We start from the raw sequence: 12,089 nt of genomic DNA, 5'->3' as shown, positions 1-12,089 counted from the left end.
TATGTATTTGCGCCACTTGCGGACGACAATTCCAGAATTTCCTTCGTCCATCATGTATGTTCGATCATTGGTCACGCTAAATCAAGAATGAGACAGAATTTGGGTGTGGACAGGGGAAAAAAAAAAGAGATAGGGAAGAGAAAAATAAAATGAAAACAAAAAACATGAATTCCCTCCCCCAAGGCTTGAGATAGGATCGGGGAATTTTGAGGTCATGGTGGCTGCTCTGAGTCCACCGGTTCGTTAAATTTCTGTCGTGCCTCTTCTACCCACAACTCCAACCGAAGCTCGCCGGCTTCAACACGTCGTACAGGTACTGTTTTGGCACGGCCATTCGAGACCTTGGGGGGCGCTTCCTGGGGCTCGCCGTTCCGCAGTTTAGAGACGGAAAATGGTGCAGTGCACGATCGTAGGTGCACTTTGCCCGGTTCCGCCACAATCCAAGTTTGTTCTTCCTTGGTTGTCCCCGCCGGTGGTAAAGCGTCTTCGCGCACTTCAATGCAGACAGTGAAACTGAACTCGTCATCGCGGGGAAGTGGGGTCAACCGGGCACAGGCTGAGGCGAGTCTCGCTAGACATGCCCGGAATTGTGCCTCGAGGTCGACCGAGGTTGGTGCGGGCCCCCGGTCTGAGACAGGGGCTGGATTAGATGAATCTTCATTTCTGTCTTCAAATGTAGTATTCACCTCTCCTGCAGGCGCACGTGGGAAGCCCGACAGATCAAAGGCATATCGTTCGAGGGGCTGATTTGTGCGAAGAGATGAAATGATGATACTGACTGCGGTGATTGTGCCTTTGAGAATCTCCGTTCCAACTGCGATTGAAGCATCGTTGATATAGTCACAGACTTTTGGGTGACGGGATTGTCGGACGGGATAATTGTATGCCCGCACGGGGAGGAAGGTTGCGCGCGGATAAACGGAGCGCAGAAATAGGATTTGATGGACGGAGACGGTGAGGAAATTGGTGAAGGAGGCCGCTAACGCTGACTGATTTGTGGGCAGCGATTTGGTAGCAGGGACCGGGGCGGAGAAAGTGGTCATGGTGGTGGTGGTACTACTGCTCTCACTGGCAATCGGCATTGCCGTCGAACGATCCGGTATCGTTTCCGCGGTGAGGGTGGTCTTGACGAAGTCTCGAAGAATCTGAATGATGTTCCACCCTAAAGCTAATCATCGCTCTACCTTTCTAAGCCATCGGTCAACGTCACGTCCAATAAATTTTCAGGTGTTGTTTATGTTTTGGAATCGGTAAAAGTTTTTGGGTTCCCCGATACTCCGACGACACGGCCACGATGATCCTTAGGATAAGATGGCTGATGAAATTGGGGTAAGTAGAGCGACAAAATGTAGTCACTCAACGCGGTATGAAAGTGAGGTCTATTGGGGGGGAAAGGAAGATGGTTGGGTATATAGTGCGTTGGAGGAGGGGGTTGTTTGTGATGTAAAGGAAATCCGAAACGTACGCTTGGGTGGACAAAACAACAAGTAGAAGCAAGCCTCAAAGCATGAGGGATAGAAAAACCATATAATTCCCGAGTGAAGATCCCAGGTGCAAGAGAGTGATCGCTTTTTTTAGATTTAAGAACCCTTGAGGGGAATTCGAGGAGGGGTGTTAAAGCGAAGGGAAGGAGGGGAAGTTTTGGAGAGACGGTAACCCTCGAGGGAATATTTTTTAGGAAGGAAAAAGTGGGCTGAGCCCAACTTGGAAAGTAATGAGGAAGGAAAGAGGTTATAGAGATGAATCGATGGGATGTACCTCACTCTCTCTCATCGAGGGGAAAAGCAGAAGAAAGGCGGACAAGACGGACGTAGGTTGGTTGGAAGGGTCACGGTTGATGTCACGTGGGTGCGTCATGGGTTTGCAGAATTCCCATTTCAACTTCAATTTACTTCGCTTTTTGCTTGGTATTATTTGTTTTCATATCTTATAATTCTATCTCGATTTCTTGATATTTTCTTCAATAGCCAAAATCTTGTGTAGCCATTTAGCATGGCAGAGAAGTGCTAAAATTGAAGGGGAAAAAAAGCAGAAACAGAAAAAGAAAAAGAAAAATACAGTGTATAGTATACAATTTCCAGTATTTATGCCATATTTGTATGGAGAAAAGAAGGGCACACAGTTTTTTTGCCTCTCTTTTTCTTCCCCACTGTCGTGAGGTGGATGGATTACTCTATAAGAGGGGCGATCATCGGCGAAAAATGGCCAAGGAGGGCAATAATGGAAATAATAGTATAAAAACCGTCTACCATGGAATCATAGTGAAGAACCAACGGGATGTAGCCGAGCAGAATTCAATGTTTGGTTATATGGGTTCCAGTACCTTACCTACCAACATTGAGCCTAGAAGATCACAGAGGATTTATACAAACCACATTACACATTACCTATAACATATAATATATAACATAGGTACGGATATATTAACTAGATTAGAGCATGCATGTTGTACTTTTTACATAGTCTACTACTCTGTAACTAGTACTTTGTGCATTGTACATCGTAGGAAACTATCGGGGGTATCAGTGAAGTACCGGGTACACTGTACTGCATCATACGCCTATCCACTCTCTCCAATAAAGATGCAGTACGCACCATCTGGCCTACCCGATGATCTTCTTACACTGACGGCAGTGGCGGTCATAAGACCAGGGTGCTTTTTCCCGGGGAGAATGTCGTTTTTGCTCCGTCATTTGTACTTGGAAAGTCATGCAGGTTCAGCGTATGAGGTATCCTTCCTGTACTGGATTATCAATCTCTTCCATCTGTTTCTACAATGTCTATGTACCTCTTTACCCTTTATGGAGCTTTAGGAGGGGTATATGTGCATAAGTACGGTATACTAGACTCCCTAGGGCTACTCCGTACCTATGTACACGTTATATAGTAACTAGGTACTTTAGGTATACCCACCCATTTTAAGGTCCTTAATTATTACCTACATTCTATCTATTCTGAATACCAGTCTCACTGATAAAATTATTTCCCGACCCGTGTGACCATGTAATTTCGAAATCATAGTTTCCCCAAAATGACACCGAGTCAGTTCAGTGGAACTCCCATGTTCTCCGAAGGACCATAACCCAATAAGATCGACCAAAAAGATCAGAACTTGGATCTTAACGAAACCCCGAGCCAGTTCAGCCCGGGCCAGTGACCCATGCAGCCAGCTGCGTATGGTGCAGGTCCTGAAATGGTAAACGGTAAATCTCTACTCCGTACTCCCTACTGGATCCTCAATGTGCCATGTCCACTGGATATCTTATCGACCTCCGCGGAGGTCGGATCTCTGGAGGTTCCTGGAATTAAACTATTCCGGGGGATCGTGTGACCTTATCTGGAGATGCCATTGGAGAGGACATTAGGCTTGTAGTCTAAGCTATATGTAATCGTCAAACTGTGAACACCCGAAGTTCTCTCACTGTCCGACGTGCCCTACAATATACGTTTTAAACCTCTGGCAGCAATAAAGCAAGGAACAAAAATACCTAAAATGTGGCTTTGGAGATTGACCCTTGTCAATAAATTCCTGCTTTTCCACACCGTCCATTCCATTTGACCTTCATCCTTGACATACCTTTCTGCTTGGCTGCCAGTGCAGATCGGAGTGATCTCCCGCTTCCAAGATGAAACGGCCATGTCTAATTTTGGAGGCTAAACATTTGCTCGGATTTATTTTTAGTCGGCAATGGAGGTGTCCGTTGTGAATGAGCCCACCTTCGTACCTATGTTGAAGGTACATACTTAATGAAACCGAGGATCAGAGAGATCTAAGAAATGAACAATTGTGTTTATCGAGCTACACCGTAAGTTGGGTTTATCCCCATAACGTAGACACACTTGATGTACTGCGTACAGCTTAACCTCTCAGGACTTGAAGCATTTTCATATTATGTAGGCTGGTACGTATGGACTTAGAAATATAATGATCTACAAGAGTAATCGGCCGCGTATGCGGCCTCTGTCCTTGACGATTTTGGACTTTAATAAGCTGATGTATCTGGCTCAAGATGGTATTGGGGGAATTATATGTGAGATAACACTCATATATCCCTTTGAGATGTTCTTTTAGATGTCTTACTTTCTTTAGAATTTTTTTTATTCGCGGTGTTATAGGTAGAAGGATAGTAACCAGCAGTACCAGCAACAGTGCCACCAGGAATGGGATCAATAGCACGGAGTAGACATGTTGGGCTTAACTTTACTATGTACAATATACGATGGCAGTAAAAAGCATCAAACGTACTGTATAACCAGGGACTCAAGGACACGGGTGTAGGGTCATATAAAGAATGGTACCCGTAGATGATCAAAATAGTATACTTGTTAATAACTCGGTAGCACAATTGACAGGAGCTCTACAACATAATAACACACAAGTAAACCAAATGCAAATAAAGAAGCTTGGAAATAATATGAAAACTGGGGCGATATACGATTGTAGGGCCGACCGCCTTCGAAATGCCCCTCCTCCGCGTCTCCTTATCTGTCGACGCGCAAAACATTGGATTCTTAATATTTCGTGACTGAGACCCAATTGGCTTTGAAGCCTTCCTTCTTCTCTCTTCTATCTCTTACTGGACTGCTCCCCGAACCACAAACAGCCTCATTGATTACACTTCGCTCGCCATGGAGCAAGAACTCCTGTCGCTCCTGGCAGACACCCAGTCGCCGAAGGCCGATACCAGAAGAGCCGCAGAGTCACAGCTGGGAAACCTTTATGCCCACGATTCCTTCGCAACCTCACTCACAGCAATCGCCTCGCACGAGTCAGTTCCAGTCAATCTGCGCCAGTCTGCCCTCTCAGTCTTGCGTACCTTCATTGCCGCCGCCTGGTCCCCAATTCTCGACGAATTTAAAGGACAAATCCTCATCAACGATGCGAACAAAGCCAACGTCCGCCAGGCGCTATTGGTCCTCGCGACAAATGATACCCCCCAGCGCAAGGTGAAGAACTCTGCAAGTTACGCTGTCAGCAAGATCGCCAGTGCCGACTTCCCGGACGACTGGCCCGAGCTGCTCCCTTCACTGCTCCGTATAATCAATGACTCCGCCAGTACCGATGGCCAGATGCACGGTGCGCTGAAGGTTCTCTTGGATCTTGTTGATACAGGGTTCAGTGAGGAGCAGTTTTTCAATGTCGCCCGTGATCTCGTTTCGTCCCTCTTCGCCGTTGCTACCGCCGAGTCCAGACGGCCAATGCTGCGCGCTCTGGCTGTCGCAGTCTTCCGTTCCTGTTTCGACACCCTGGAAATGGTTCTGGAACAACACAAGACGGCCATTAAGCAGTTCATGGATGAGGTGCTCAGTGGATGGTCGCCGTTCTTCGATACAGCTTTAAAGGCACCCCTGCCGCAGCCACCCAGCGAGGAAGAGGAGCATAAACAAGGGGAAATTGCATCGCAATGGAGGGGAATTGTTGGGTTAAAGTTGCAAGTTGTCAAGGTATGCGGGTCTTTCATCTTGGTTTTGCCGGACTTTCGCTGACATGATTTTTTTGTTCACAGACCCTTATGAAAATTCGCATGGTGTTCCCTGCTCTTTTGACCGCACAAAGCCCGCTTTTCTTCTCAACGGTCTGGACAGAACTCACCAACGCATTGCCGATCTACCAGAATTTCTACATTGAGAACGAGAGGCAGAGTCGTTTGGAGGATGGGGACGGACTTCCCCACTCCCTCGATTTCCTTGTTTTGGAGGAGCTCGATATTATCCAGGCCCTCTTGAAGGCACCTCCGGTAAAGGCAGAGCTGCAGCAGCAACTCCAAAATGCCGGTGCGACTGCCAGCACGTCCAGCTGGCTTCCGGAAATTATGAAGCTCGCCAGTTCCTACGCACAGATTACAACAGAGGAGGAGGCTCTATGGGAGATTGACGTGAACCTTTTCCTTTCAGAGGAAACTTCTGTCACGGCAAACTACACCCCTCGAACTTGCAGCGGAGATCTGGCGATTAAGGCTGGTGAATGGCTGAAGGGTACAGCTGCCGAGGGTCTACTGGGCTACATGAACACCATCTTTGCTGATTCGTCTGTTTCGTGAGTATCACTCTATATTTCGGCTGTGGAACTATATTGACCATGATGCAAATAGATGGAAATCACGGGAAGCCTCCCTGTACATTCTCAACTGTTTGCTTCGAGACTTTGGTGAAGTGGACCAAGAAATCTCACCTGAGCTGGCATCCCACTTCACCCAATTCGTGCAATATGCGACCCAACAAGAACAGGAGCTCTTGCGCGCTCGGGGCTACCTTGTGGCTGGCGCTTTGTCCAAGGTCGCCGGTGAGGCATTCCAACAGACCACATCATCTTATTTGGAGGCTACTTTGAAGGCGATCGCCGAAGACCCCGCCGAGGTGGTCCAAGTGGCCTGCATCCGGGTGCTACAAGATCTGATGCCCGCTTTGCCGACGGGCTTGGCCCGCCCCTTCCAGCCTGCAGTGATTGCGGCCATTTCAGAATTCATCTCTGCACACGACCTTCGTGAACAGACTGACTCTGATGATCTCAAGGTTACGTTGGCGGAAACCCTCCGGGACACTATCATGGCCGATTCTAGTGTGGTTCTATCGTCTACTGCCATTGACGTGTTGTTCAGCATTGCTAGTAGCGGAGCCGAAAACTTCCAATTGACCTTGACTGTCACAGAGGCATTTGAAGATATTGTGGACCAAATTACCGACAATGGCCCCGATTCTTACATGCGTCTTTGCGAGAAGGTGCTTCCCTCGCTAATGGGCGCAATTGATGTGGGCAACCTAACTGAAGAGAATGCGTTGACAAACTTCGCAGCCGATCTTCTTCGCGCTCTGGCCGAGCGGAGTCCTGAGCCGATGCCCGCTGGTTTCGTGGAGACGGTGATGCCCAAGCTGAACCGCCTGCTGCTAGACTCTGATGAGGCCGAATTGATCCGGCCCGCCACAGAGGCCGTACGACACATGCTCTCTCACGACTTTGCGCAGTTCGTCGTCTGGCGTGATCCTCAATCTGGAAAGGAAGCACTTGAAGTTGTGCTGGTCATCATTGACCGCCTGCTGGGCCCGGCCGTGGATGACAACGCAGCCACAGAGGTCGGCCAGCTAGCAGCAGAGTTGGTTGAACGGGCCGGTTCCGAGCGCCTCGGTCCCTACCTGCCGCAGCTCCTGCAAGCCGTGGCGCAGCGACTGGCGACAGCACAGCAAGCGCAATTCATCCAAAGTCTTATCCTCGTCTTCGCGCGACTCACTCTCATCAGCGCACGCGAGGTAGTTGACTTCCTGGCCCAGGTCAACCTGGGCGGCCAGAGCGGACTCGCCGTGGTCCTGAGCAAGTGGCTTGAGAATTCCGTCAACTTTGCCGGCTACGACGAGATCAAACAGAACATTTTCGCCCTGGCACGACTATACGAGCTCGCCGACCCACGTGTGGCCGAAGTTCCCGTCAAAGGCGACCTCATCATCCAGGATACTGGCCGAATAAAGACCCGCTCGCAGGCGCGCAAGAACCCAGACCAATTCACGACCGTGCCCGCACCACTGAAGATCATCAAGGTTCTGGTCGAAGAGCTGGGTGCAGCATCCGGCAATAAGGAAATCGATGCCGCCACTGCGGCGGCCCTGGATGACGCTGACAGCGACGACGATGACGACGACTGGGAGGATCTCCCCAGTCAGGTCCTGGACCTCGGCATCGGAGCGACGAAGCAGGGGCTGATGAGCTTCGGCGAGGGCGGCTCCGAGAGTGTCTTCGGTGTGCGTCGCCGAGACGATGAAACGCAGGGCTTCCTGGCGGATTTCTTCCGACAGGCCTCCACGCAGCCTGGTTTCCAAGAATTGTATGTGGCGTTGACTCCGGATGAGCAAGCTAAGCTGCAGAGTCTGTGAGTGGAGCTGGGTGAATTCTTACTCGAGGCTGTGGTTGCGAGTAGTACTCTTCCTCGGGGCCCGGGTTATTAATGGTTTGATGCATGGATGCCAATAAAACATACAAGGACTTGTATCTGTCGCTTGTACAGAGTAAGCATACCTTTTTTTTTTTTTTTTTTTTCTTGCTACCTACTCCGTATTCTAGTGTAGAATGAGCATTAGCATATCCTTGTAGCAGGGACCCTGGCAGCTTCTGGCCTGGACCAAATTGGGGCTGTCCACGAATGTCAGTTCTTTGTTTGCACCCCCTGTACTCCGGACTCCGCACGCCATGTGTTCATCTGCAACTTTTCGTTTCTTTGTTTAATTAAGTTTCAGCTACGGACTAGAGGCCTAGCCATTTGAAATCTTCAGGCTCTGACAAGAGATAATGATAGGTAATTCGGAGTGGTATAATTAGATACATACATGTATATACATATATAACTAGTTAGTGACTTTGCCTCCCTATGTTGCAATATACAACTCGAAACAAAAGTACACATAGAAAAGTGAAGCAGGAGAGAGAGTCAGGATACCCCTGCTTCTGCAAACCCCATTCCTTCCAGTCGGAACCACTCAGGGTTTATCCGTCCCGTGTGGGGACGTACCAGACACCCGGGTCCAAGACCAGGGGTGATCCTTGCTTTGAGTTTTGCCTTTTTTTTTTTGCCTTTTTCTTTGCTTTCTTCTGGTGACTTTTTTCTTTTTATGTTCCCTTTCATATATCCCAGGGTACCCAGCTGAGTTAGGCTCTATCTCTGGCTCGGGCATACCTACAGTGTCTCTTGGCTTCCCCTTAAGTGTTAGTGCTCACCTTTCACCGCTTCATTGTCACTCGTTAACCTGAGCACGCCATTACCTCGAAGGCTCCACCTGGGCAGGGCCATGGGGCCACCTGGGCCCCCGGGGCCGCATGATACATCCTGGGCAGGTACCTAAAACGTAGCACGCTAGTCCCCTCCATTGTTGGATAGTCCCTAGCATTTTTACCTCCCCTCAAAGGAAGACTACCTATATAGCATCATCAATGTGGCAACTGATTTTGATTGTTTTGTCTCCAGCGAGGAGGCAGCATTCATCAAGACGCGACAAGGATATAAAAAGGATTTGGGAAAGCTCGGTCGGGGATATGATATACCGCCCGCTGTTGTCACGCTGCTGATGCGTTTTCTTGAGCTTTGCGATTGCGGGGTAAGTCTGATAACAAATTAGATAAATATCACATCACTCTATATCAGATATAAGCATACGTGATCGATGGATTGAAGGATTGCTGCTGTGCCCTCGGGTTGACTGAATTCTCACTTTCGTGGATGTAGTGTGGAGTAGTTTTTGCCCGATTTGTGTCAGTGAAGATAAGATCCGAGCGCGGTGGTTGGAACGTACGCTTTGGGAGCACGACCAGCTGGGCTTGTGTATCAGCGTACGACTCGACAGACGTACCATTGTCACGGAAGGGGAGTGCCTAAGCTGAGGGAGTGCCTCTGATGTGGATGACTAGATTGGTTTGAAGGTGGGAAGCAAGGGCGGCAACAGTGTCATTCCAGGGGGAGATCAGGGCTGAGGATGTTATATACCCTAGAAGCATGGAGGTCAGTTAACAGGCATTTATAGATTGAAAGACTCCAGAATTTACCAGTGGACCTTCCGGAATGTTCTCGCAATCCATGCAACAGGAATACGTTATAACTGGGACTACCAACGTCGAGTGTGACTTTTAGTTTTACCCTGGAATCGCAAAGGTTAACCACACGAAGCCCAACGACAGAGGGCGGTACATGATTTCCCCGACTGAGCTTTCCCAAGTCGTTGAGGACGTGCATAATTTGCCTGAGCACGTCCGAGTCTCAACAACTTTCCGCCGAACGGAGGAGAACGATGGCTAATCGCTCATCCACAAGATAGGCAGTGATGGGTCCATGTTTCGGAATACTCCCCGTAGAGGGACTCAGTGGGGCTATCCATGGCGTGCCTGATATATACGGAGACCTGTGATTTGAGGATTGGGGCAAGAATATTATCAATAGTCGGAATTGAGGTGTTCGGTTGGGGCAGGTGATGATCTTTGCGACGATACCTGATCTCTCCAGGATGGGATCGTCTCCTATGGATAATGAGCGGTCAGTCATTTCTCTCCCCGCTTTCAGACATCTGGCAGAGCCTCTGGTTTTCTCTAGTGACCATGGCCTATTGATAAGTGTGGAGGGATCACCTGGGCATCACCTGGGCATGATATCAGCATATGACGTCTCACTCAGGGCATGGATATTTTTGAGTAAGCAAGTAAAAATATTACTTCGAGAACTCAATGAAATCTAGCTTGTAGATATTCTCGGTGCTATGTGACCTAAATTTACCTATTAGAAAGTTGTCTAGCAGATGACAGTAGTATGTCTACCATCAGGACATTCGAATACTACACGTGCTGGCTCTCCATGGCTTGGAACCTTACCCAAAGTCTACATTAAAACAATGCCAAGACACCCAGTGCATAGAGGCAGGTATAGAGCCAGAAGTACCCAACCCTAGTCCTAGTCCCTTGAGATCCCGGAAATGGAATCGAAAATCCAAATCCCGACCGATTTGGAATGGGCTTACCAGCCTGTCGGATTTCCCACTGCGGGGTCAAAGCAAAGGTACAGAACCAGCCAGGTGGTAGAAGAAAAAAGATAAGTGGCTACGCTAGGGCTCCTCGTATCCTCTCTCTCGGGTTTCTCGGGGATCTTAGGTTTCTTGGGTTTCTTGGGTTTCTTGGAATTGATAGCTTCATTTCACTTCCTCTTCTACTTTCTCTCTCTCTCTCCACAGGGAATAAAAACTCCCGCTTTTTTACCTCTCCCTTTCTCCTCTCAATCTCCCCACCTCCCTCTGTCTCACCATGTCACAACCCAATCTCAATGAAAGCATCCAAGTCGACGTAAGTAGATCATTCCCTGTCACTTCTTTGATCCCATTCCTACCCCATATCCCTATACCTTCCAGCGCCCAAACAACAGGCCACCCTCATTGTTGATCTCACTACCCCAATTTCCACTCCTAATTTATAATTCAATATTAAAACCTCCAACCGCCACTAACAACCCCCAGACAAGCGATGACGACTCTCTCTTCGACATCCAAACCCTCACCAGCTCAAACCTTTCATTTGCCTCCTCCGTCCGAGACTACAACTACGAGAATGGCCGCCGCTATCACGCCTACCGCAACGGCCAATACCCCTTCCCAAACGACCAAGAAGAACAAGACCGCCTAGCAATAACGCACCACCTCTTCAAGCTGCTCACAGGCGGGAATTTGCACCGCGCACCAATACGCGACTCCAACCCGCGCCGCATTCTAGACATCGGCACCGGCCCCGGAGAATGGGCCCTGGAAATGGCCGAAGACTACCCGCTGGCGGATATCATCGGCACCGATCTCAGTCCCATCCAGCCGAACTGGGCGCCGCCCAATTGCCGCTTCTATATCGACGATGCGGAGAGTGATTGGGCTTTCTCGCCCGGTGAGGCGTTCGACTATATCCATGCAAGAACATTGGCCGGTGGGATTGGGGATTGGCCGAGGCTGATTAAGCAGGCCTATCAGCATCTTAAGCCGGGTGGCTGGTTTGAGGCGCAGGAGTTTGAGAGTTGTGTGTGTTCCGATGATGGGACCCATGAACAGGCTACTGCTATCAATAGCTGGGCGGGGTTGCTGACCCAGTCTAGTAAGAAGTTTGGGAAGCCGATGGATGTTGCATCGCAGATTGAGCAGTGGATGAATGAGCAGGGGTTTGCGAATGTTACTGATGACGTTTACAAGGTATGGCCACAATTTTTTATTTTTTTCCAGCTGTGGTTTCGCATACTGACTTACTTTCAGAGTCCTGTTGGTGGCTGGGCGAAGAACCGCCGCTACAAAGAAATCGGTCGCATCGGCAAGGTGTCTATCTTGGAAACCATCGAGCCGTACTCGCTGGCTCTTTTTACTCGTGTCCTCGGCCTCTCGTATCAGGATGCACAGGAGCATATGGAGAAGGCGCGGGCGGAGTTGATGAACTGCTCGCTCCACCTCTATGTGCGCTTCCACTTTGTCTACGGACAGCGGCCTTTCGACGATGTATCCACTGGTTCTGAGGCGTCTTGAGACTTGAGACTGTGGCAGCGATGATTATGACAATGATACCCCACGAGCTAAAACTGAGATTAAGAATACCCCCTATC

The 12,089-nt window shown here is 49.2% G+C and overlaps 4 protein-coding genes across 4 annotated transcripts; 2 read left to right on the top strand and 2 right to left on the bottom strand.

The window, feature by feature from the left end:
• Nucleotides 1-212: 212 nt before the first annotated feature.
• Nucleotides 213-1,082, bottom strand: N7471_005662 (putative mitotic spindle checkpoint protein (Mad2B); the record flags this gene model as incomplete). Its single annotated transcript, XM_057278381.1, has 1 exon — nt 213-1,082. The coding sequence occupies one exon, from the start codon at nt 1,080-1,082 to the stop codon at nt 213-215; it is 870 nt and encodes a 289-aa protein (XP_057137991.1).
• A 3,547-nt stretch (nt 1,083-4,629) lies between these two features.
• N7471_005661 (uncharacterized protein) lies at nt 4,630-7,863 on the top strand (the record flags this gene model as incomplete). The annotated part of the gene is made up of 3 exons (XM_057278380.1): nt 4,630-5,445; nt 5,508-6,037; nt 6,093-7,863. The coding sequence occupies 3 exons, from the start codon at nt 4,630-4,632 to the stop codon at nt 7,861-7,863; spliced, it is 3,117 nt and encodes a 1,038-aa protein (XP_057137990.1).
• Nucleotides 7,864-8,898: 1,035 nt separating this feature from the next.
• N7471_005660 (uncharacterized protein) lies at nt 8,899-9,710 on the bottom strand (the record flags this gene model as incomplete). Its single annotated transcript, XM_057278379.1, has 5 exons — nt 8,899-9,084; nt 9,138-9,180; nt 9,274-9,292; nt 9,370-9,465; nt 9,524-9,710. 5 exons carry the CDS (start codon nt 9,708-9,710, stop codon nt 8,899-8,901), a joined length of 531 nt encoding a protein of 176 aa, XP_057137989.1.
• A 1,055-nt stretch (nt 9,711-10,765) lies between these two features.
• N7471_005659 (class I SAM-dependent methyltransferase) lies at nt 10,766-12,012 on the top strand (the record flags this gene model as incomplete). The annotated part of the gene is made up of 3 exons (XM_057278378.1): nt 10,766-10,804; nt 10,975-11,688; nt 11,749-12,012. 3 exons carry the CDS (start codon nt 10,766-10,768, stop codon nt 12,010-12,012), a joined length of 1,017 nt encoding a protein of 338 aa, XP_057137988.1.
• Between the last annotated feature and the right edge of the window lie 77 nt (nt 12,013-12,089).

This window comes from Penicillium samsonianum (assembly GCF_028829775.1).
Source record: "Penicillium samsonianum strain IBT 33392 chromosome Unknown utg000003l_segment0_segment0, whole genome shotgun sequence".
Classification (NCBI taxonomy): Eukaryota; Fungi; Ascomycota; class Eurotiomycetes; order Eurotiales; family Aspergillaceae; genus Penicillium; species Penicillium samsonianum.
Note: the sequence above shows the minus strand (reverse complement) of the source record. Positions and strands in the feature narration are given on the sequence as shown.